Here is a 24,954-nt window from a genome sequence, read left to right as displayed (position 1 = left end):
CTAGACGTCTACACGCTACATAGTCTCTTTTTATCATGGTTGGCTTTTACTTCCTTTCCCTTCTCTGCTTTATTCTCCCAACAGATCTTCCAAAAGCTACCTTGCTTGTTAGAGATAATACAAATGGGAATGGAGGAAAGATGGCTTGGCCAAGTGTCTCCTTAGCCTTTCTCCCATGTCTACTATCTGCTTTCCCTTTATTAGGAAGGGACCCATACGGTCTCTTGACCCTTGGTCAGTCCTTCCTTTAGATTCTCCCTTAGGTGCCCTTGTGCTCTGGCTAGTTGCTTTTAGGGTGGCATTGGGGTGGGAGCTGTTATTCCCTGGGGTGGGAATCAGAGAGAATAAGATTCCTCTCCCACCCTCTTCCTCTGTTTTGGTGGGTTGGAGGGCCAAAGCCTTGACAGAAAATGTTTTATTGTCAGCAGGTGTTCAAGATGCCCTGTAACCAGAGCCTAGGTTTGGTCCTTCCTTCATCCCCTCACCTGGAGGTGAACCCTGGAGTAGCTCTTCTGTTCCCTAGGGTCAGCCTGGTGTCAGGGCTGCCTGCTCTTGCCTCCTAAGTGAGCCTGGGTTTAGGGGTTTAGCAAACTCACTGGGAATCTTAAACCCACAAGATTATGGCTTCCTGCAAGGAAGTGGGGAGTATATCAGTAGGAAGCACTAAATTAGGTAACCAGGGCATCCTTCCTCCTCAGTGAAACCTAGATCCAAGAGAGCACGAGATGTACTATACCTAGAAATGATCTTAGAGTACCTGGGCTGCAGCCAGGAGAGAGGACAAGGAGTGTAGAAATCCTGGGCTGAGGGACTGAAGTCTCAGAAAGCAGCTTTTAGCCTCAGGCCTGATCACATCCATTTAGGAAAATTTCCTCATCAGACCTGTCTTGACTCCTGTGCAGATTCACGCTTCTCTCTTTCTCCAGCCCTCTTCTCCCACCACCCACCCTCATCATGACCACACTCCTGTTCTGAGTTGAGGTCTAACTTGAAGCATATCTTTTAACCCCCACTTTCGTCTGTCTCTGCTCCATCCTCCTCTGCTATCTCTTTGATGCCTCGTTAGGCCCTGCTCTAACCTAGGTAGGCACTGGATTTTAGAGCATCATTGGACACGTTTAGGTCACATCCCTCCACTGCCACCCCAGCCAGGGGGTTAGCTGGTGCCCTGTTGTGAATGAGTATTTTGAGTTAAACTAGTAGCAGGTAACTGGGGCTTAGCAGTTGACCTTCAAGCACTTCAGCTTCCTAACCTACAACCTGCCAGTCTTCTTGTCTTTCTGGAAAGTGACTTTGTATCCAGAATTTTTATTTCTAGAATCTCAGAATCCTTGGAATCCTTGCCCTTCTTTAAACTCAGAGACCAGAAGGGCCAGGCACTGGCCACAGGTCTGGAGAGCATGTCCCTCAATGGACTTACCACCATGCTTGGACTTTGGTAGTTACTGCAGATATTGTGTTAAATAATTTTCACTTTTTCGTCCGACTTCAGCCAGGTCACGATCTCGCGCTCCGTGAGTTCGAGCCCCGCGTCGGGCTCTGGGCTGATGGCTCAGAGCCTGGAGCCTGTTTCCGATTCTGTGTCTCCCTCTCTCTCTGCCCCTCCCCCGTTCATGCTCTGTCTCTCTCTGTCCCAAAAATAAATAAACGTTGAAAAAAAAAAATTTAAAAAAAAAAAATAATTTTCACTTTTTCATGTTTTTGATGTTTGATTTGATCTGGTTTTCACTGTGTCTTTTACAATATTTTCACTATAGGGCACCTGAGTGGCTCAGATAGTTAGTTGAGCATCCAACTCTTGATTTTGGCTCAGGTCGTGATCCCAGGGTCATGAGATTGAGCCCCACGTTGAGCATGCTGAGTGTGGAGCCTGCTTGAGATTCTCCTTCTCTCTCCCTCTTTCCCTCATCCCTGCTTGTGTGCATGCACTCTCTCAAATTAAAAAAAAAAAATAAGTAAAGTATTTTCACTATAAAATAGTGGTACATATATAAAGGAAAATATATGGTGTACATAAGGCATAAAGGATAATAAAGCAAATACCGTGTACCCACCAGTCACTGCATTTTAAAGCAATTAACAGTAATTTTCAGCCCCATTCCCCTCCATCCCCTGTCCCTCTTTCCTGTTTACCCTCAGTGGGTTGAAAACAGTGGGCAAAGCAGCTGGGGAAGCCTGAGGGTCATTCTGTTCCCTTCTCCACAGAAGTGGCCCCAGACCTACATTCGTCTAATGGGAGTTTAGACATTGACCATAAGTGTTATTTTTGTTAACAGGAAGGCTGATCAGGACACAGTTTATCCCTCTCAGTCCCTCCCTTCCCCCAATAAAATGGAATATCTATTTAAGATGCATTTCCCAAGAAGAACTCTGACAGCTTTGGTTTCTTCTTCTGGCTGTTTATGTCTCCCTCTTGCCCTTGCCCTCCCTAAACCTAAACATCTATAATGATCCAGATAGTTCCAGGACTTCATTGATTTTTCATCCTGCTTCATTTTGTCTGGCTCCTACAAGTGAAATATCTAAACTGCCCAGGTTTGCCTGCCAGGGTTGGTCACATAGACAGAGGACAGGCCGCTCTCCCCCTCCCTTTGAGCCCTTGAGCCACTGGACATTATTAGTGTCTTCTACAGCAGGCTCACAGAAACCAGCAGCTACAGGTTTTACAGAATTAAGATTGTACATAGTCTCAACTATTAAGGAATTCATAATCCAGTGGAATATTAATATACACAAATATACATAGTGTATTATCAACTCTCAGTAAGCTTATTTGTTTTCCTTTTTAAGTTTATTTATTTATAGAGAGAGAGCATGAGCACAAGCAGGGGAGGGACAGAGAGAGAAGGAGAGAGAGAATCCTAAGCAGGCTCCACACTCTCAGCTCAGAGCCTGATGCGGGGCTCAAACTCGCAAGCCACAAGATCATGACCTGAGCCAAAATCAAGAGTCAAATGCTTAACCAACTGAGCCACCCAGGTGCCCCTGTTTGTTTAAATACTATCTCAGCAATTAATTGTCAGGAAGAAAATTTCATCAATTAGCTTAAGTGAAAAGGGAATATACTGAAAAGGCACAGAGAGATCTCTTGGTACCTAATTTCAGGGCACTAACCATGCCTCACAGGGGCTGGAAAGGTGGCTTCTTTCCCAGAGATCTCAAATCACTTTTTATCCCTCATGCCCGCCCCCTGGCCAGTTTGCTTCTGCTCCCACAAACTACTGACTGGCACGTGGCTTTGGTTTGACTTGTTGCTCACTCGGACTAACTCTACGTGGCCGTTCTAACTAAGCATCCACTGTTGTTCAGTGAAAGTCCACAGCAGGGTTTTTTTTTTTACCCAAGGGTCCGTGGTTCCCTTGAAAATCCATGCTTAGAATTCAGGGACTCGTGAATCAAGTGGAGGGGAAAATTGCAACCTTATCTTCATTAACCTGTAATTGAAATTTGGCATTTCTTTCTCTTATAAACACAAACCACTACAGCATTAGCAGTGCCTATAACTTTAGTCACCAATAGATATTACAGATATGTTTATATCATTTTATATATGAAATAATTTATATATGAAATTTTATCAAGAAATATAGTTTATATTCACTGCTGTTTGAAATGACAAGTTATTAGGCCTGCAGCTAGATCTTGTAGTTTAATATATTAATAAAGAAGCATACATATTAATGTATTACTCATTTTAAAAAATATTTTAAAAAACACCATTTTAACTAATTGGTTTTCTTTGTAATCTTATATGTCTTATTTTTTATTTTCTTTAAATGTTTATTTATTTTGAGAGAGAGAGAGAGAGAGAGAGAGAGACTGTGAACAGGGGATGGGTGGAGAGAGTAAGAATCCCAAGCAGGCTCTGCATTGTCGGTACAGAGTCGGATGTGGGGCTGGAACTCACAAACTGGGAGATCATGACCTGAGCTGACACCAAGAGTTGGATGCTTAACCGACTGAGCCATCCAGACACCCCTCTTGTATGTTTTTTTGTACATATTTGGAAGAGTCCTCAGCCTTCACCAGACTTCATAGGAGTCCATGGCACGCACAAAAAAGCAAAGAATGCCTGCTCTATGGCTTTTGGGTCACATATTGGATGGAGAGAATCTGATTGGTCTAAGGATTGAGTTCTCTTGGGTCAGATGTCCACCCTTGGTCTAATTAGCTGGGTTCAGGAGATCTGGGTCACATAGTACAGATTTGACCACCTCATCTTGCCCTTTTATGGGGGTATGTGGGTGAATAGAATACACCTCCAGAGAAGGGAGCTTAAGTGACTTGGCCACCTTAACGTACTTTGTAGTCATTTGTATTTGATATAGAGAACAGTTTTCTTCCTACTTGTATTGTATCATCTATCTAGGAAATGTGTGCTGTTGGAGTACCTGGCTGGCTCCATTGGTGGAGTATGCAACTCTTAATCTCTAGATTGTGAGTTCGAGCCTCCCGTTAGGTGTAGAGATTACTTAAAAATACAATCTTTAAAAAAAAAAAAAAGAAAAGAAAGTATGTAGTGTTGGTTGTCAAAGGAACCAGTAGAATGTGGATAGATCAATATGAATCCAGAAAGAGATCTACTGATCGTCTAAGTAGTAGCATCATGTTAGTATGGCAAGAAAACACAGCTTGTAATTGGAATTAATAGTAAAGTTTTAATACTGAGTGAAAAAAAAAATTCTCTTCTTCCCCCAGCCAGGATCATGGATCCTGGAAGAGCCATTCTTTCCACATGCATTTTCTCCAAATTATAGCTTCCATGTTTAATCTGTCATAGATGTGCTCAGTGTATTCATCTAGGATATGCAGTCTTTATGCCAGGAAAACAACATGATACTTACTATCTGCTCAAAGAGGAGCAAGGGAGGCTAATGCTGAGGACATGCATTCTTCTAACCTGGCGCTGAGTTAGGAATTTGAGTGCAGAGATTTCCAGAGAATCTCATTTTCCTGTGACAATATCACACAGATTTAGCTGCAAAATCTCATTCCCTACATGACACTGTTTTTCCTTGCTAGCCTTCCTTCAGTCATGCCACTAATTCTGATCAATCTGGCAACAGTGATTTGGGCTGGGGGCTATTAGTTCGCTGGTTCCTGTAGATCTCCCCCCTATTTTCAATTCAGTATGCTGTTCTGAATTAACGGACATATATCTACCCCAGCTCCACCCTCCAGGTCTACCCCATAGCATTTCTTCCGTTTGTCTCCAGTGTAGGTTAAGAGCAGAGAGTTTGAGGGCAGAGTTTGGAAATCCCTGACAAGGGTGAAAAATCCTGCCTGCTTCATGCTGTTCTCTCAAGGCAGACTGGGCACAGACCTGTATCATAGAACTGAACATACTTTGCTGAACCCATAATCATTCATTTATTTCTTTGGACCTAGCATAATCTGGCTCACAGAAGGTGCCAAGTAAGTGACTAAATTTATTTGTTTCTGTAGCTTGAGATTCTTTTCCTTGATCCTGCTTTCGGGAATTATCTCCTGCTATTAAGCAAGATTTATTCTGTGTATGTGTGCGTGTGCGCGCACATGCGTGTATACCCTTGTTTATTTAATAAAGAATTTAAAGCAGCTTTTTCAGTAACCCTTTGAATTTTATTATCTCCTGGTCCCCAGACCTGGAAAACAGTGTTCCCTTTACCTATTCCCAGAAAACTTGCAGCAGAATATATTTACTAGAGTCTAATTCAGCATCCCTGGACCTCAGACTGGCCTTAGCAGGAAGCAGACTTTGGGATGAAGTCAGGCTCAGTGATAGAGAAGCTCAGACTGTGGGAAGCTGCCATCAGAAAATCTCAGGGCATTGAATTTGAAAGGTGCTAAGGGCTCAGAACCTCTAGGTCTAGTTATTCCTTCTCCGCAGGACTTAGGGTGACCCTTGCCTCTATTCCCCCCACCTCCCATCCCATCTCCTATCCCAATCAGTACATCCTTTGCCTGATACCAACAGTTTTTGCTCCTAGCAAACTGATATGAATAGCTTTAAAATTGTTTTTTAATGTTTATTTATTTTTGAGAGAGACAGAGACAGAATGCAAGTGGGTTAGGGGCAGAGAGAGAGGGAGACACAGAATCCAAAGCAGGACCCAGGCTCCAGGCTCTGAGCTGTCAGCACAGAGCCCGACGCGGGGCTTGGACCCACAAGCTGTGAGATCATGACCTGAGCCGAAGTCGGACACTCAACCGGCTGAGCCACCCAGGCACCCTGAATAGCTTTTTTAAATAAGAACTTGCAGAAATGGCTCTGAGGTTGTGCCGTGTGCCCTAACTTAAACTCTACTGGGTTATGGGAATCTAGGACTGCAAAAGGAAGAACTAAGAAGTCCCCAGAGTTCCAGCCTCTTGTTTTTTGGACTGAGTGAGAGATTGGCAGTCAAGGGCCTGTATCTAATTGAGCTAGTCAAAAGAAGATCCTCAGCCATGATTGGGGAAAACTTACATCCCAAAGCTCAGTGAATATAGGTTGTAGGCTCCATGAGCGAAGTAGTCATGTCTGTACCCCCAAACTGAATGCCCAGCACATACTTCAGAGCCTGGCACATAGTAGACACTTGGTAAATATTGGCAGAATGAACCTGAATTCTAGGAACTAACAGCTTGGTTGGGGAGGTAGGAAATTAGTAAACAAACAAACAGTCGAAAATTATTGTAATTGTTTGGAGGGAAAAGAACAGAGTTCTATAAGGACAAATACTTTAGATGATATGGTCCAGGGGCCTGAAGAAGTGACATTTAAACAGAGATCTAAAAGATGAGAAGGGACCAGCTTTGAAGCCAGCAGGGGATAGATATATAAGAGATGCTGTTAAACCCTTAGCCAGTTAGAAGTAATGCCGAGGAGGAAGTCTGCATGCCTATTTATCTAGATTCTTGTAGGCTATTTATAGAAAAAAAAAAAGGAGGGTCTACTGTTGATTCATGGTTAGTGTGTTCGCCGCTGCCCCCACCCCACACCGTTCCTTACATATCCAGCTTTGTTTTATAATACCTTAGACCTGGTGTTATTGACTGGGAATCAAAGGCTCTAGTGTGTGGCTGGCCACGAAGAACAATTATTTGTTTATGGGTCTGACTCCTCAACCAAAATATGAGCTTCTTGAAGGCAGTGAACTCCATCTTATCCTTAGGACATGGCACACTGTGTGGCATATTCAACAATTTCGTTGAATGATTGAATTGCTAATAACAGTTAATATAATATTTATTGAGCGCTTTCTGTGTGCCAGGCGGCGTAGCAAGCATTTCACATGCATTATCTCATCTAATCCTCACGATAACTCTGTAACGCAGGTAGTATTATTATTCCTGGGGTTACAGTTGGAGAAACAAAGGTTACTAGCAAGATAAAGTGATGTACTGGGGATCCAAGTGTAAGCATTTCAACTCCAAAGCCCACACTGTTCAGCTGATTGCAGTGCTTCTTCTGGTTGCCTTCAAGGAATACAGATTGCTTGGAACTCTCAAAGGAATGTGATTAATACGTCTCACACATTATCTCATTTAACAATCCTCTCGGAAACCCTCATTGATAGGAATTATTTTTCTCATTTTATGGAGAGAAAATTGAGGCTCAAAGGGATTAAGTCACTTAGCTAAGATCCTAAAATGGATATGTAAATGGGGAGGGGCGTATTTTCAGAGTCGGGCGCGTGTGACTCTGGATCCTGTGTTCTGCCCCTGTTCTGTGCTAACTCCGGTCACTCAGTCACTAGGCAGGAGTCTGCTCCACTGACTGTATTAAAGCCCTTTAAAAGTTGTCCAAGCCTGTTGAGAGCTTAAGCGTCTATTCCTATTTTAGTATAGGTGCTGCCGAAGCGAGCACAAAGCGTCTATTCCTAAAAGAGGAAACAGAATGGAGAATGGCAAGAGGAGAGGGGGAGAGCAGAGACTTTATCTTTTTTAAAAATCCTTTTAAAAATTGAGTGACAATTTGTATACTTTAACATTTACCAGAAGTGTGTGATTCAGTGGTTTTTAGCATGCTCACAGGGTCGTACAGCCATAGCTGCTATTGTGATTCCAGAACCTTTTTATCACCCTAAAAAAAGAAACTCTGTGCTGATCCGCAGTCACTCTTTATTTCCCCCCCCATCCCTCAGCTCCTGGAAATTGCTAAACTACTTTGTCTCTAGGTGGATTCGCCTATTCTGAATATTTTACACAAATGGAATTATACAATATGGGGTATTTTGCATCTGGCTTCTTTCACTTGACTTGATGTTTTCAAGATCCATCTTCTGAAGCAAGTATCAATACTTTGTTCCTTTTTATGGCAGAATAATTTGCCGTTATATGGGTATGGCACATTTTGTTTATCCATTCATCAGTTGGTCGACACTCGTGTTGTTTCCACTTTGGGATTATTATGAATAATGCTGCTATGGACATTCGTGTAAAGTTGTTGCATGAACATATGTTTTCAGTTCTCTTTGGTATAGACCTAGGAGCACAATTGCTGGGGCATATAGTGACTCTCCATTTAACTCTTTGAGCAACTGCCAGATTGCTTTCCATGGTGGTTTATCTTTTATTAATAAACGTTTTAATTGAAGTGTAAGATATATACAGAAAAGTGTCCATATCATAAGCAGATAGCTTGAAGAATCATTACAAAGTGAACATGGCCATATAATCAGTACCCAAATCAGGAACCAGAAACTTTCAGTTCTACTCAGTACATACCATCTCTAAAGGGTTGCCGCTGTCCCGACTTCTAATATGATAGGTTATTTTTGCCTGTTTTGAACTTCATAGACATGGAACTATATACATAATATATACTCTTTTATGCCTGACTTCTTTCACGCAATAAAATTTTTATGAAGTTTACCCGTGTTGTGGAGAGCAGTGCTTTGTTAATTTTCATTTCTGGATAATATTTCACTGTAAGATCATTCCGCAATTTATCCATTTGCACTGGATACATACATAGAATTGGAATGGTCTCTTCGTAGTTACACATATGTTTAGATTTAGTAGATGTTGCCAGTCTTCCAACGTGACTCTCAGTTTGTACTCACACAAGCAGCGTCTGAGAGTTCTGGTTGTGCCACATCCTTGTCAACACATATCATCTGCCCTTTCCCTATTAGCCATTATGGTAAGTATGTAGCGGCACCCTATTGTGGTTTTAACTTCCCTAATAACTAATGGGGTTTTGTACATTTTCATGCAATTATTGGTCATTTAGATTTGACCAAGCCTTTTGTCAATTTTCTCTTGAGTGATTTGTCTTTTTCATATTGATTTTTAAGAGTTTTCCATATATTCTTCATATATTCTAGAAATGGGTCCGTTATTGCTTGTATGTATTGCAGGTATTTCCTCCCATTCTGTAGCTTGCTGTTTTGCTCTTGGTGGTATCTGTTGGTGAACAGAAGTTCCTAATTTTAGTGTAGTCTAGTTTATCAATCTTTTCCTTTGTGATTTGTGTCCTAGTAAATCTTTACCTACCTAAGGTCATGAAGATCAGGCCCCTCTCATGAGTGTGTGTGTGTGTGTGTGTGTGTGTGTGTGTGTGTGTACTTATGTGTATATGGGGAGGCGGTGCATCACCCTCTAGAGTAAGATTCTGCAGGGTAGACAGGATACTGTGTTACCCTACAGGGAGCAGGCAGAAGGCGTGGTGGGGGGGGGGGGAGGGCAGGGAGCTCATGAGGTGACAGCCGCCATGGGCTGTGTTCCCAGCTGTCAGGCGTGTAATCTGGAGTGAAAGAGAATCCCTTTAGTGGTAGAGGTCCTACAGAGAATACTAGCGGGTCCTCTAAATCACCTCTGTGTCCTGTAGACCCAGCTGACTGTCCTCTCTTCTCCACTGGCACAAGAAAGAAAATGAAATCTGCACTTCTGAACAGTTGCTCGTGGCACAGGGCAGGGATCCAGAGCTTTCAGAGCCAGGTGCCTGCCTTATAGCTGTGATTTTTGTTGTTATTAAATATGACGCTTTTTCTTTCTGATTTTTACCACATTGTTTCATCTCCGTTTGGGGAAAGGATGGTGAGGCGGCTGAACTTGAGAGAGGTGCTTGATGGTCATTCAGACTGGTTGTCTCCCCAGCACAGGCTGGCCGGAGTCCCCTCCCTGAGCCAGAGCTGACAGGAGCTGCTTGTTCTTGGAGAAGGAGTGGGAGCTGCTGCTGAAGTTTCTGAGGGGCTCCGAGGATTCCTCCCCCCCAGGAAACCACTTTGGTCCCCCAGCCCCTTTGCCGCTTGTGAGGCGCTCCCCAGACTAGAAAGCCGCGGTTTGTGCTGGGGCTGGGTGGGGCTTTGGGACAGTTTAGGCTTGGCCCTGCAAAGGGGAGGGGTGGCTCTGGAGCGAGCAAAGGGTCACAGCTTAGGCTGTACCATTTGCTTGTCACCTTGAGAAGTTCCACCTTGTCTAGCAAAACCTCCTTTCAGAGGCAGCCACCACAAAGGGCTCTTATGAGAGCGGCGGCCCCCACCCCCCCCTTCACTTCCACTCCCTTTACCATTATTTTTCTTTTGGGGCAGAGCTGAGGGGCCTTCCTGCTATGACTTTGAGGGGCTGTACTTATTTTAAAAGGAGATTTAGAGTCTAGAGCCTCCCTGTACCAGAGACTCCTGTTTCTGATTTTCTAGTACCATCGGAGGACATGCCAGGGCTTGAGTAAGGCTTTCCTTCTCTGGAGAGCCTTCTGTCTTTTCCTTCTGTCAGCCTCTTGGGCTATTTGGGGAGTTAAGAAGTAGGTGAGGGCTAGCTTCTAGTACTGGACCTCAGAATGGGGACCAGCTTCCTTGTGGGGAATGGGTTGCGGGGGCAGAAGGGAGACATGCGTGTCTCATGGGGTGACTCTAAGAGGTATTAGAGCATAGTGGTTCAGGGGTACGTTCTGGAGTCCGGCTTCCCAGGTCTTCTACTTCCCCACCCTACCACTTTCTAGCTGTGGCCTTGGTTAGGTTACTTAACCTCTCTGGGCCCTTGTTTTCTCATATATAAAATGACAATGATTTTAGTGCCTTGCTGATAGGGTTACTGTGGAGATTAATTGAGATAAATGCATTAAAATGCTTAGCCTAGTACCTAGTACATTAAAAGTGTCTCCAAATGTTAATCTTACTAGTATTAGTTAAGCCATCTACTTGGACACCTCTTTTATAGTCTCTCTTCCCCTCTCCCGTCTCTTCTAGCTGTGCAGTTCAGGGAGCTCACTAGGCCTCAAGTGGAACCAGAAAAATCTGAATAATACAAGTAGGACGGGACTTTATCTCAAACTGTTTTGAACTATGCGCGTATCTTATCTCCATTGCATTTCCAGCACCGTGAGAGAGAGAGAGGCAGCAAAATTATCCCATTAGAAGGGCAGGCCACAAAGCGATTTACTGATTTGACTAGACGGCATACCTGCGTGCCTGAATGTAAGAACGCGTGCACACAGCCATTCTCCCACCTCGCGTTAACGTGGGGAGGGGCAAGATGGACTGCACTTGATTTGCAGGGTCCCCAGTGCAAGATTTTTTTTTCCCCCAAACACAAGATTAAGTCCAGACCTGTCTGTGCTCTCTCCTTAGCAGAGCCCAGCGCTGAGTGGGCGGGTGCTCAGGAGCTAGAGGCTGCCGGGAGAGCACGGTGAGGTCAGCAGCGGCGGGCAGAGTGGTCAGGGTAGGCCCGGTGGGGCCCAGACCCAAACAAAGCTAACCCAGACCAAACACAGGAGCGGCCTCAGCCGTCTGGACTTCACATGCCGTCTTCAAGGGCAGCGTGCCTTGTGTGCTCAGGGTACTGTGTTCTCTCCCAAATCAGCAAGATTTGCAATCAGCGAACTGAGAGAACTCACAGGGGTGCTCTGTGAGGGACAAGACAGAGGCTGGACCTTGCTTGAAACTCCAAAACTGCTCATCCAAGTGAGCTGCTGTGGAGTAACTGAAGTGCGGAGGAGGGAGAGCCAGCGGTTGTATTTGCAAAACCTGGATATCAATGCCATCTCTCTCTTTTTTCTGTCCCATTAACGTTTTTTTTTTTTTTCTCTCAGACTCTGAAGAAACAGAGATCAATCCCATCAAAATACATTTGTCTGTCAACTGTGGATGATGTATCTGCAGGTCATGTTTTATGTTTTTCTACTTTCCAAATAGCCTTTGTTGATTGAGCATGTGTTGGTTTAAAATGGAAATGGCGTGGCAGAGCCTTTTGCACCAGGCACACTAGGGAGCAGGAAGGGGTGGTGGGAAAGGGTTCCTGGCTGAAGCATCGTTGGACAAATTGGGCTAGTTGGAATGCTTTTGCTGAAGTTTTTTGGGGAGCAAGCTGCTTGTGCTCTGTGTGCCTCTGGAGAGGGTAGCTTTACTCTCCAGCGTCACACCTGCCCCACCAGAAAAAAAAGAGGGTGAGGAGGATGAAAATCAAGACCTTGACCTCTTGGGTAGGTCCTGAACTTGGGAGATCAAAGAAGATCTTTGAGAAGCAACAGAGCTGTTTGGGGTAGATTGGGAAACATAATATATACCGAGCTGGCAACCTTTACATTATTGCGTGTGACCCTTCTAGCAATCTCATATGAACAGGTGTCACTAGGTATCCTCGCTTTTCTGGTGAGGGAGCAGAGCCAAAAGAGGTTAGGAACATAGACGCTGACTGGCAAAGTGAGGATTTAAAGCCAGGACTTGTTGGTACAGAAGCCTTCTGGCCTTGGTCCTGACCAGAGTCTGAGGAGTGGGCTAGTGTGGCAATGGTGGGCAGTGAACTCCCTGAGGGTTACCAACCAGGGTTTCCATGACAGTGTGTCCCTGCTCTGGGCTTTGACTTGTCACTGAATTGTTGGAAGAGCAGTGGGGAAGGGTTAATAATTGAGTCAGACCTGGTTTCTCTGTCTGCACTAGAGCATCAAGACATTTCTTGAGCCTGCTTGGCACTGGACTTTTCCAGGCAAGAGAAGTCTCAGTGTGCCTTGCAAAGGGAAGGGACAGACATTTCTTGGGTCCTTACTCTACTCTCTCATTTAATCCTTCCATGAACCATGACCATAGTTGTTGTTAGTCACCCCGCTATCCCACCCATCTGTCCATCCCTCCATCTCTCTTTCTCTCTCTCTCTCAAGATCAGACATTGATTAAGTATAATAACTTGCCCTAAGTGTTCCTGCTAGCAAATAGACCTAAGGTACAAATCCAAGTCTTTGGACTCTTGAGCCAGACCTTAAAGCTTGCTTCTGCTTCTCTTTTTTCTTCTAAGAATTTATTTTTCTAATCCCTGGATAATCTTCCTGCTTCCTCTTTGAATGAGAAGCCACTTTGGGCTTTCTCTTTTTATACCGTGATACTTCCCCTGGGCATTGGATTCACCTTTCCTTCTAGTCTCACCCTTTTGCTACCACAGCTGGCTCTGTGTTGCAGACTTAGGGGTCATTTCAGGTTTCCTTTGGTCTGGGGATTTATTTTCGGTTTCTGGGTCATCCCTCAGTGACATCCACCTTCTGTTCTGGAATGGGGTGATCCTTGACTCCTTACGAATGCTACACCCACTCCATCAGCAGATCCTGTTGGCCATACCCTCAGACATACCCAGAATCTGGTCACTTCGTTGCCACCTCCCCTCTACCACCCAGGCCCAGGCTCTCCTGGTCATCCTAGCAGCCTTCTAGAAGATCTGCCTACTTCTTCTCTGGTCCTTCAACACTCAGAGTGATGCTTTCAAAATGTAAATCAGATCATTTCACTCCTTTGTAAACTCTAATGGCTTCCCATCCTCCAGAGCAAAAGCTAATAAACTACATTAACTGCCGATTTCAAAAAAAATACACAAACACACAGGCACATAGCTGCCATGCTCGTCCTCTGGTACAGGGTGACTGTCTAATTTATCGTGCAAACTAGGACTGAATCAGGGAGAAAGGGACCTCTATTAATAAACGGCAACAGGCATAAGTGGGGACTGGACCCAGGCAAACTGGGAATCTAGTCCCTTGACCCAGAGAGCCATGTGGATCATTCTCTCACTTCTGTTTGGGTTGTTAAAAAATATTAACCCTCTCAGTGAGGCGTTCTTTGGCCTCTGATAAAAATTGCAGCACAATCCTGCCCCAATCCCATAACGCCTGTGCTGATTTATTTTTCTCTGTGGTCACCATCTGATAGAGTGTATGTTTTAATTAGCTATATGTTTGTTGTTGATCCCCCTTTCTAGCATGTAGACTTCAGGAGAGCAGGAGATTTTTTTCTTATCTCTTGTGTTCGATCTGTTATATCCCCAGCATCTCAATCATCCTGAATACCGTAGATGGTCAGTAAATATTTGTTGGGTGAATGGATTGAAGGTGGGGAGTTCTGTTTGTTAGAGTCTTTCTTATTAGAGTCATCTTCCTAAACTGTTTTTCTCCTTCTTCGCTATTTTGGTAACCCTTTGGTAATGTGGGACCCTAGAAGAATTTTCCAATGTGCCCTTAACCCTAAGCGGAGCTAATGATGAAAATCACCATAATTTCCTAAACTGGGACTTGCTTTCTCCAGGCGAGGAAGTTTGTGAACATCCCAGCAGAGTTTACCAGGTTGCATGAGGGAGGAGAGGAACTCCTACCCTTAGGAAATCATGCTTTGGGGGCTCTGCCCTGCTGTGTGACAGTACAGTCTGTGGGGGCCTGGGGGCTGGGTGCTGCACAGGCTTCTGGGCCTGGTGCTGGCACCAAAGACCTGCTCAGGGCTGACATTTGGTCTGTTCCCTTTTCTCCTTTGTCCCCTACGCCCAGTCTCCTCGGCTGTGGGCCCCTATTGAGTAGGGTGAGCTACTGTCAGTCAGGGTCCAGCCTTTCTTTACCCAGGACTCTAAAAGTTTCTTTTCTGAAACAGCTTCAGAGGAAAGGAGGGATGGAGTCGGGGCGGGGTGAGGGTGGGTAGGGAGGTGGGGAGTGAGGTTGGGAATCTGACCTTTTATTTCTTTTTTTTTTTTAATGTTTTATTTTTTTTTGAGAGAGAGAGAGAGAGAGAGAGAGAAAGCTGGGGAGGGGTACAAAGAGAGGGAGACACAGAATCCAAAGCAGGCTCCAGGCTCTGAGCTGTTAGCACAGAGCCTGATTTGGGGCTCGAACTCACGAACCTTGAGATCACGACCTGAGCTGAAGTTGGACGCCCAACCAACTGAGCCACCCAGGCACCCCACCCCAGTCCGACGTCTTATTTCTAATGGAAAGAGACAATTGGGATCTCTCCAGCAAATCCTGCTGGGGTCAGAAAGTAAGAGGGAGCCTTGGAATTTCTGGACCCCTGGGAGTGAGTTTGAGGACTCATAGTGATGGGAGCTACAGACACAGCTCCACGACAGAGGGGAGTTTGGGCACTGGGAACTGAAATGAGCTGCAGTAGGGAAAAGAAGGGGAAATAAAATGCCCTAGAGGATCTGTAGCTTTGGTTTTCCTAAAGCTTCTGATATGGCCAGATGGCAGGGGCCAAAGTCCCAGCAAACTGGAGATGGGAGAGAAGTGTCGCTGTGGGACTCCTGAAGAGTCACAGTGTAACGGTTAGTTAGTGAGGAGGTGCTAAATGTTGCCGAAAGCCTGCAGAGGCAAACTTGGAGAATGCTTCTGACCCCTCATGCTTGATTCAGTATTCGTTTGGAGCCAAGCAAGCCTTGGCAAGCACGGGTGTAGTAGAAAAAGCCACTTTGTGAAACAAAAGGAAACTCCCACAGGCATACCCTTAATTCAAAAAACGAAGCCCTTAGCAATCTGGTGGGTATGAACTTCGCCTTCGGGTCCTGTTTCCCATGAGATACATCAACCTTTGTGCCTCACATAGCTCCCCACCTTCACAGTCTAACCTTGCACGGCTAGCCAGGTGTCACCCTCCCCACCCCAGGCTTTTTGGGAGACTCTCAAATTCCTCCTCTTTCTTCTTCTCTGGGTTCTTAATACTCTTTGTTTATAACTGTGATAACACAACACTTGGAAAAAACCCTACACTGCCCGTTCCTTGCACCTGAATATACTCTTTGAGGCAGGGACTCTTATTTTAAATCTTAGACTAGCTCGGTCCTGTTCTGAGGAGGGCAGGGTACACGTCTTTCCCCCTCGCCCCAGTCCTGCAGTGCCGGGCACGTGGGAGAATCTTAATAGCTTTTTGCTGCGTAGCACTGATTCTGGGTTAATCGGATGAACACATTATACAGTAGACTGACCTGTCTCTTCTTCCCCTCCCCACTCTGGGCAGTGACCTGCTTTGTGGCTGGTACACCTTGCTCCTGGCTCCTTTGTACTTATGGCAGGGGGCACTGCTATTTGCTTTTCTTAGTCCTGACCCCAATGTTCTCCCTTTGATCTCTGCCGCCTGCCCTAGCTCGCCCCTGCCATTGTCCTGCCTGGAGCTAATGTTCCTCCTTCCCAAGCCGGGGCCTCTCCACCTCCTTCTCCTTGCATATTGTGAAGATGATGCCTGTGGAGTCAGTGATGATGGGAATGGCTGGAATGGAATTGAGGGATGGCCTCAGCCCCCTGAGGGTTCCAGGTGGGGCCAGCTTTTCAGGTAGAACGTCCATTTTCTCTGCTCATTCCTTCCTTGTTCCCTGAGAGAGTGTGTTCCTGAGCTGGATGGGCGTTTAGGCAAGTGAACTGTGATGTGAGGCAAGAGAGCGTTGTGATCCTGGGAAAGTCTGTGTTGCCCTTTTGACTAAAATTCTGCTGTTTCGGGAGTAAGCAGGGTAGTCATTGTACGCACGGGCCCTAAAGCCCACCTCTCTGGGTTCTAATCCTGCTCCACTGCTTGCCAGTAGGCACCACCTCGGGAAAACGGGGTCATACTAGTGCCTGCCATGTTCATTCCTTCATAAATAGTTATTTTGTTTTTAACGTTTATTGATTTATTTTGAAAGAGAATGCCAGCGTAGGGGTAGGCAGAGAGAGAAGGGGAGAGAGAGAGAATCCGAAGCGGCCTCCATGCTGTCAGTGCAGAGCCCGACACGGGGCTTGATCCCACGACCGTGAGATCATGCCCTGAGCTGAAATCAAGAACCAGAAGCTTAACTGACTGCACGGCTCAGGCGCCCCAACTCACAAGTCGTTATTGTTGTTCTAGGTACCAGGGAAACAGCAGTGAACAAGGCAAATGGGTTAATACATTGACAGTATCTAGCACATAGTAAATATGCAGCAAATGTACCCATATTCTCTTTGTAGTACTTTTCAGGGAATACTCAGGTGGGGTGACTTTTGACAACAGCTGCCGAGACCAGATGTCCCTGAGACAGGGAAGGATGGAAGAGGTTTAAGATACAGATTCTGTATTTGAACTTAGGTTCAGGACAGCACTGGCTTTAGTGGCCTTTCATTTTGACACTAAATGCAGGAGCTGGCTAAAAATCACCCTAGAAAATTTATGAGTCTCCTTAGTTCCATAGAAAGGGCAGGAGGGGGTGACATGGGACTGCCTAGATTCTGCCTAGCCCATTTGTACAGGCAGCACCGTGCCTAACAAGCTGTGTGTGGAGGACCCTTAAGAGAGGCCATCTTTCTTTTCTTTTTTTAAAGATTTATTTAGAGAGAGAGAGAGAGCACGTGTACACATGTGAGCAGGTGAGGGACAGAGAGAGAGGGAAAGAGAGAATTCCAAGCGTGGGAGCCTGAGACTGGGCTCGATCCCACAAACCTTGAGATCATGACCTGAGCCAAAATCAAGAGTCAGACGCTTAACTGACTGAGCCACCCAGGTGCCCTGAGAGCCCCCATTTCTTGAGCAGTCTGGAAACATGAGACATAAGGAAGGAGAACAGCTGTTGACCTCTCCACTGTCAGGGCTCTCTGGCTGTAGAGTAGAGGATGTTCTGCTGGAGGAGGTGGCTTGGGGAAGCTGACACTAAGAAGGAGAGTGAGGCGAGGTAGAGGTGTGTGGCCTGATAGTTTGCCTTCCCTGTTTCAGTTTGTTCCTCAGGGCTGTTTTACTCCTGGGGTGATTATTGGCTAGAAGCAAAGTTTCAACTTAAGGCTCCTGATTCATTATCTGTGGTTTCCAGTGGAAGTCCAAGCCTGATATAGTCCTTAGGGAAATGGGATTGGAGTATAAATGTGTGTTACATTTCCTGGGCATCAACAAGTTTTCCAGCCACCACCCTACTCAGGGAAAGATAATCCTGACTGTGGTTCAGCAACTACTTCACTGCTTCTCCCACTTTCTTTCTTCCAGCCTTCTCCCATGGTGGGTTTTCAGAAACGAATGCCCTTATAGCACAGAGCAAGTGCCCTTGACACGAGATGTGGGTCGATCCAGGATGCTTGGATTGGTGCCCATGTGAGCTGCTGGCACAGCTTCCCTCAGAGACCTGCTAGCTTGGCTGGGACCATGACTATTTGCACGCACAGGGACAGGGGAAGTTACTCTGGGTCCTTTCCAAGATTCCGGAGTGCAGCCAGGCTTGGGACCACGGGATACCATGCTCCTTCATCTCGTTTTTATTGCCTTTCTTCCATCTTCAGCCATTACTTCAACTCAGTTAAGCCAAGTGTATGAAACTTGAACTAGGCAAAGCATTTTCCTGTAGATGTAAATCCATGGTTCATTCACAAGGAAGGAAACAGAGTGTGATGATAGTGGTATTTCTCAACTTTTTTCTCATTATCACCTTGCTAAGGAACCTTTTTTAAATGTTTGTTTATTTACTTTTAAGGTGAGGACAGGGCTGGAGGGGCAGGGAGAGTGGGAGAGAAAGAATCCCAAGCAGGCTCCTCGAGTTCAGCACAGAGCCCCATGGGGGGCTCGATCCCAAGAACCGTTAGATCATGACCTGAGCTGAATTCAAGAGTTAGACACTCAACTGACTGAGCCACCCAGGCACCCCATAAGGAGCCTTTTAAGACACTTTTTTCTAATCACTTCCTCTCAAGAAATTTTAATCCACAGACATACCAAAATTCTGTTTATATATGGTATGTGTTATCTTTCATACTTTAAAATTTTTTTAATGTTTATTTATTTATTTTGAGAGAAAGAGTGTGCACACACATGAGCAGGGGAGGGGCAGGAAGAGAGAGAGAGAGAGAGAGAGAGAGAGAGAGAGAGAGAGAATCACAAGCAGGCTCCATGCTGTCAACATAGAGCCCAACGTGAAGCTAGATCCCAACGAACAGTGAGATCACTACCTGAGCTGAAATTGAGAGTTGGACACGTAATGAACCGAGCCACCTAGGTGCCCTGATCTTTCATACTTGAAAAGAGTAAGATGTTTTTATGCCTCAAGAATCAATTTTCAGGGCACCTGGGTGGCTCAGTCGGTTAAGCATCTGACTTCCACTCAGGTCATGATCTCACATTTCGTGAGTTCAAGGCCCGCATCAGGCTCTGTGCTGACAGCTCAGAGCCTGGAGCCTGCTTTGGATTCTGTGTCTCCCTCTTTCTCTGCCTCTCTTTCTTTCTCTCTCTCTCTCAAAAATAAATAAACATTAAAAAAATTTTTTTTAAAGAATCAATTTTTCTCCCCTCCTGGGGGAACCCCATTTGTCGGTTCAGGGATTACAGTAAAGCACCATGGGATTGCAGTAAGGAATGTAAAATGGCAGGGAAGCCTCCAAAGCTTTGCAAAATTTAGTTCTCCCATCTCCTCTAACTGAACTTCACAGCTCCATAATTTATAGTCTTATCTCTCAGTCTGTCATTCCCATTCTGCTCTTTCTCCCCTTCCCTGGATTTCATCTTTTTTTCTCTCTCTAGTGTGGAATTGTAGGAGTGAATTTAAGTAAAACAGTCATCTGTACAGCTCAGAGACAATGTAGGGAAGATGATTTCCTAAAACCATCCTTTAAGAGGTCATCCCTTTGGGAGAAAGACCCCAGAGACCCATGGGTACCCCAGGGGTATTCATGGGAAAACATAATAGACTTTAAGTATCGGGGGAATTAAAGATATACATTTGGAGTTGCCTTTCCGAGGAGAGGAGCTCACAAGAGGTCTTATATTGTTCCCAACAATATATGGATATGGATGTCCTATACTGGATCTAACTTCCCTACATAAATTCTTTTGGGTTTGATGCCGTTTCTGCCAGTGGAGATATCAAACTCCTTTTCTCTGGCAATAGAGTACAACCAATGACAACATCTTCTCTCCCCTCTAGAAACTACCAGAGGCATGCCATGTAGGTGACGGAAGACCCTTTGTCATGCATTTACAGAATCTGTATGTGGCAGTCACCAGACAAGAGATCCAAGTGAGACAGGAGCATCAAGGCACTGGTGAGTAGCTCCGTAGCTGTGGAGGTTCTTGGTCTCCCTGGGGTTAGAGTTAAGGTATAGGTCTGTGCTGTCCAATATGGTAGTCATGATTTAAATTTAAATTAAAAATGAATAAATGAAATAAAATGAAAAATACATCTCCTCCTTTGGTGTAGCCACATTTCAGATGCTCAATAGCTACGTGTGGCCACATGTGGCCAGCAGCTACCAAGCCAGACAGTGAAGATGCAGACATTTCCATCACTGCAGAAACTTCTATTGGAACTGGTCTAGGTATTTGGAGAATTAGTGAGAGGACCAGGAGGAAGATTAATCTGAGACATGGTAGGAAATGTCTATTGAAGAGCAGTTGGCTGTTTTGAGTCAAAGAAGCTCTTGTCCTACCTAGTTAAAGTGGGCCTGGGGAATCTTCAGAGTAGACACAGAGCTTTCCAAAAGTCAGCTGGAAGTTGGATTTGTGGCTACTTCTGTCTGTTTATATCTTAGTACTAAACCCTGGCCTTTATCAGAATGCTTGGTAAATGCTAATGCCTTCCTGGTAAGAAGAAGACATTTATCACTGTCTTCTCTTAATCTTTCTGATTTCAGGAGATCCTCAGCCCTCAAGCAGTACCTCCCCACAAGGAACTGAAAACCAACTTCTGAGCCAGCCAGAAGAGCCGGTCTCCTCAGCACCATCCCTCCCAGTGACTGAGAAAGACCCCACAGTGAGTCATGAACCTGTAGCCCCTGAGCCAGAGGCCCCGCAGCTGTCACCTAGTTGATGCTGCCTTAACAAATACTGGAGGGTATTTGTGACCAGGCCTCTAGATTATGGATTTCTATATGGAGAATCATGGTCTTGTGCATCTTACTTTGGTATTTCCTCTCTGCAATTCCTGTACTGACTGAGGGACCTTGACTCCTTCTCTCCCTTACCCCACTTCCAGTGATAGTCTATGAGGTTGTTCCCTGCGGGAGAAGGGATGTACACATTGCATAGGGTCTTGTGTCACATTCACGGCCCAGCACAGACTTCAGACCACCTGTGCCAGCCACTCATCCCACCCAGAGTCAGGGGAGCAACCTAACCTAAGTGGAACTGTTCGAAACCTCTATTAACTTGGATTCCTTTTCTTTCTAGGGTCCTTCAGGCCCTGTGAAGAGACCTCAGTTGTCAAAGGTCAAGAGGAAGAAGCTAAGGGGGCTCTTCAGTTAACCTGTCACTGTCTCAACTGCTGAGGATGGACCTGGAGAATAGTGCCCTAATGTCAGCCTAAAAGGCACTCCCATGGCAGGAGTATCTCTGACACAGAGTTATATAGTCTGAGGCCCCACTGTAGGGGCAAGATAACTGAAGTCCATGTTGAAAGGCATGGGTACTGTTGACCAAGGGAATCTTGGCTCTAGCCTGTTGGCCATTGGCCTTCCCTATCCGAGTGGAAGCCAGCTTCTGAGAATCCCATACCTTCCTCTCTTTTGTTAGAGGTTCTCCAGACCCAGGGTCCTACCATGGACTTTAGATACATAGGGCAAGCCAGCAAAAAGGCACAACATGCTCAGGAAGCCTATCTACCTTTCTTAAGAGTCTCTAGCCAGTCCCAGGTGCTCCTCAGAGACCTACTTCTCTCTTAAGCATGGAATAAAAAGCACTCACACCCCCCTGCTTTCGAGATTGCTTATTCTATGTAACACAACCAACCTATTTCACTTTACTGGGCCCCACCCATTGTTGTCTCTAGATGAAGTTTAGGCCCTCAATCTGCTCCTTCAGATTCTTCTCATGCTTCTCTCCTGTGGCCTACGCTAAGCCTCCATTTGGGAACTTTGATCTTGAGAACTCTTTCCGTGGTGGGCACAAGACAGAACAGATTGCTGCTGTTCTCCTTTGCCCAACTTCATATGGGGTGTTGTTTTGTTTTTCGTCTTTGTTTTTTTTTTTTTTTTGGTCTGTTTCCAAGGCATAGACAACAGACTAAACCACAATATGGGATTGAAATTATAAAGAGCTTCGAGCACAAGGGCCGAGGTAGTTTCCCACTGTAGTGGGAGAGAAAGGAATTTTATTCTCCCGTCCTTCATGCCACTTCAAATAACATGGTAACTAGAAGAACTCGAGAAGATAGGACAGCACGGAACAGGAATGGCCACAGAGTTCTCTGGGACAACTGAATTGGCCTAGGGAATGAATAGTGCTTAGCAGGAAAAAAGGCAAAATTTGTATGAGATAGGAAGAATCTTAGTTAAAAAGTTCACTCTTTGGACAGATCTGGAAAGATTTAGCAGACCAGGATTGGCAAAGTCCCATGGCCTTTTCTGCTAGGTTTTCCTCTATGGGTAAGACCATCTGAAACATTATTTAGGAGAGACAGGAAGGAAAGTAGAACTCCGATGTTTACTGGGAGCTGTTAGGTAGAGGAAGGAATGGGGGCAAAACCCACAGGGGCCTTTTCGGGCTTATTTACTTATGATGGTCAAATGCCTCCTCATCCCCACGTCTTCTCTGTCTGGGATGGGTATTTCTATCCTTATGTCAAGTCATGGGGAAGAGGACAATCCAAGCAATGATAAAGTAATAATAATTATAATAAGAACAGCAATAATAATAGGCAGCTAAAAGTTACTGAGCAGTTAATATATACTAAGTACTCTAATAACTACCTGGCATTGAATCCTCATAGCATCGTATGATGAAGATACTGTTAATCCATTAAGAAATACAGTCTTGAAGTGATTAAGTGACTTATCAAAGGTCATTCAGCTAATAAGTAACAGCCAGCATTTGAACCCAGACTTCTGAGTTCTTCACTGCATCCGTATGTACATTACAGAAAACGTTTTCCAGGAAGGGTGTTAGGCCTTTTCTATCTTCCACTGTAACTGCCCTTCTCCTATGACCCTGCTTCCTTTCAATAGGATCTTGTAGTTCCCATCACCTCTTCACAGCCGGAGCCTTTCAGGACTCCAGGACTTCAGGAACCCCATGCTTTTACTGACTAGCCCAGTCTGAGAGCTCCACCGGGGCTCATTCCCAGTCACCGTTGATAACTCTTCACCTCCAGATCACAGTGTCCCACTGTCGTGACTATCACTGATGCAAATTGGGGACTATGTAAAAACAATCCATCAGATGGCTCACTTTGTTCTTTAGGGATTTTTTTGGCATAATTTAGATAGCCATATTTCAGCATCTGTAAGGTATGAGACCACATGGAAAATGGGAAGACTTGCCCCAGCAAGCTGGGAGAAAATAAGGGTTCTTCACCCTGGATAATCCCTCTGCCCTAAGACCATGGTCTCAAGAGCTTGTACTTTTAATCAGAGGGGAATCAGGGGTTTGTGAACCCCCTAAAATTGTAAGAAAAATTCTAAGAGCATAACTTTTCCATGTTCTCAAAAGAATGCATGACTTTTTTAAAAGGTTAAGTAAGAGTATGCCTAATGATCTCCCTGCCACTGCCCCCCTCTACCCCAAAGGTGGCAGCCTCCATGGGGATATTGCCTGAACACATCCTTAGAGAAACATTGCTCCCAGAGGGTCTGCTTCAGGTATTCTTGCCCCGAAGCTCTTGCCCCCCAGAACGAGGGGTGGTGTTTGAGAATCCCTGGGCAATACCAGGGAAATCCCTGCCTGGACAAATTGGCCTAGCCAGGCTGTATTCCAGCCCTGCCCCCTGGCTTGGGCCCCTCCCCGAGGCCCCCAGCCCGGCCCAACCCCCACCCCACATGCACATAAAAGGGTCGAATTCTCGTGGCTGCTCCATAAATTTTATTCCGTAAATATTAGTTTTCCCTGTGTTTAATAAAGCAGTGGCCCACCTCCCCGCCTACCCGCCCGCTCCCCGGGGCCGGGGCTGGGGCCAGGGCTGGCTGGTGGGAGAAGGGACTCTTTCAATTGCTTTGGAGTATTTTTAGAAAAAAAAATAATATAAGGTGGTTTACATGAGCAAGCCAGCAAACCAGGAGCGGGACTAGGGACCTCGAGGAAGTTCCTGCAGCAACTTGACCTAAAAATAGGGAAATAGCGCCACCTAGGCTGCAAGGCCTACTTGGCCAGGCTGGCTGGCTCCCCTCCCCCCACAGTCAGCTGGGACAGGCAAGCTCTTTGCTAGAAGGGAAATCATCCCTCAGCACTCCAGCTGGGCAGCATCTCCTTTAGTTAGCCCTTACTGAGGGCTTTCCCAGCAGCCTCTAAGGCAAAGTCCCAGCCGCCTCCTAGAAAAATCCCATGGGGATCATGCTCTCTTCTGCTATGGGTCAGCCAGTCTCCCAGATCAAGGAGTGCTTCCAAAAACTAGCAAAGTGATTGATAAGGAAGGAGGGAAGGAGCTTCTGGTCTCCATGTTCCTACTGAACCCCGAGGAGCTTGCCCTGGAATTCCTAGGGTGTAAGGTAGCAAAGAGAGAGTCTTGTGTTCCTACACTCCGGCCCAGGAAAGAATCTGTCCCCGTCAGACCAGGGTCCTTCCACAGGTCTGATGCAGTGCACCTACAGGGAACACTTGGGGGAAGGAATGAGGGTCAACTCTCCTGAATACTCAGTGCTACTGCTTCTTAATCTTATCGGGTGGTACATTTCTTGCCTTCCTATTTCTTGCCTCCTTTTCTTGCCTTCCTATTCATTGAAAACTCCCATTTTCCCAGGCCCTTACCTCCCCTCGCCCTGGTCTGCTGGGAGATGAGCAGGAGTCTCGTGTGTCATTCTCTGGGGTTTCCAGAGAATGGGTTTCCAGCTGTACCCAACTGAGATGGCAGGAGGAAGGGGAACAGAAAAGGCAACAACTTAGTCTCGTTCTTGATATTGTCACT

At 45.6% G+C, this 24,954-nt stretch overlaps 1 protein-coding gene across 5 annotated transcripts in view; it reads left to right on the top strand.

Annotated features, from left to right (window-relative positions):
* The window catches only part of NHEJ1 (non-homologous end joining factor 1), an 82,294-nt gene extending 60,482 nt beyond the window's left edge, over nt 1–21,812 (top strand). For 3 of the 5 annotated variants that reach the window (XM_086719679.1, XM_086719680.1, XM_086719678.1), the window contains exons 6-8: nt 20,050–20,167; nt 20,756–20,874; nt 21,291–21,812. In XM_086719679.1, the coding sequence (XP_086575805.1) occupies nt 20,050–20,167; nt 20,756–20,874; nt 21,291–21,365 (312 nt within the window). In that variant the 3' untranslated portion in view covers nt 21,366–21,812. Of the gene's footprint in view, nt 1–11,995; nt 12,066–20,049; nt 20,168–20,755; nt 20,875–21,290 lie in introns of all 5 variants that reach the window. The other 2 variants (XR_015255570.1, XM_086719681.1) reach the window with 2 other exon arrangements.
* Nucleotides 21,813–24,954: the final 3,142 nt, after the last annotated feature.

This window comes from Puma concolor, chromosome C1, assembly GCF_028749965.1.
Source record: "Puma concolor isolate L17-30 chromosome C1, mPumCon1.1.hap2, whole genome shotgun sequence".
Taxonomy (NCBI): Eukaryota; Metazoa; Chordata; class Mammalia; order Carnivora; family Felidae; genus Puma; species Puma concolor.
This window is presented reverse-complemented; position numbering and strand designations above follow the sequence as displayed.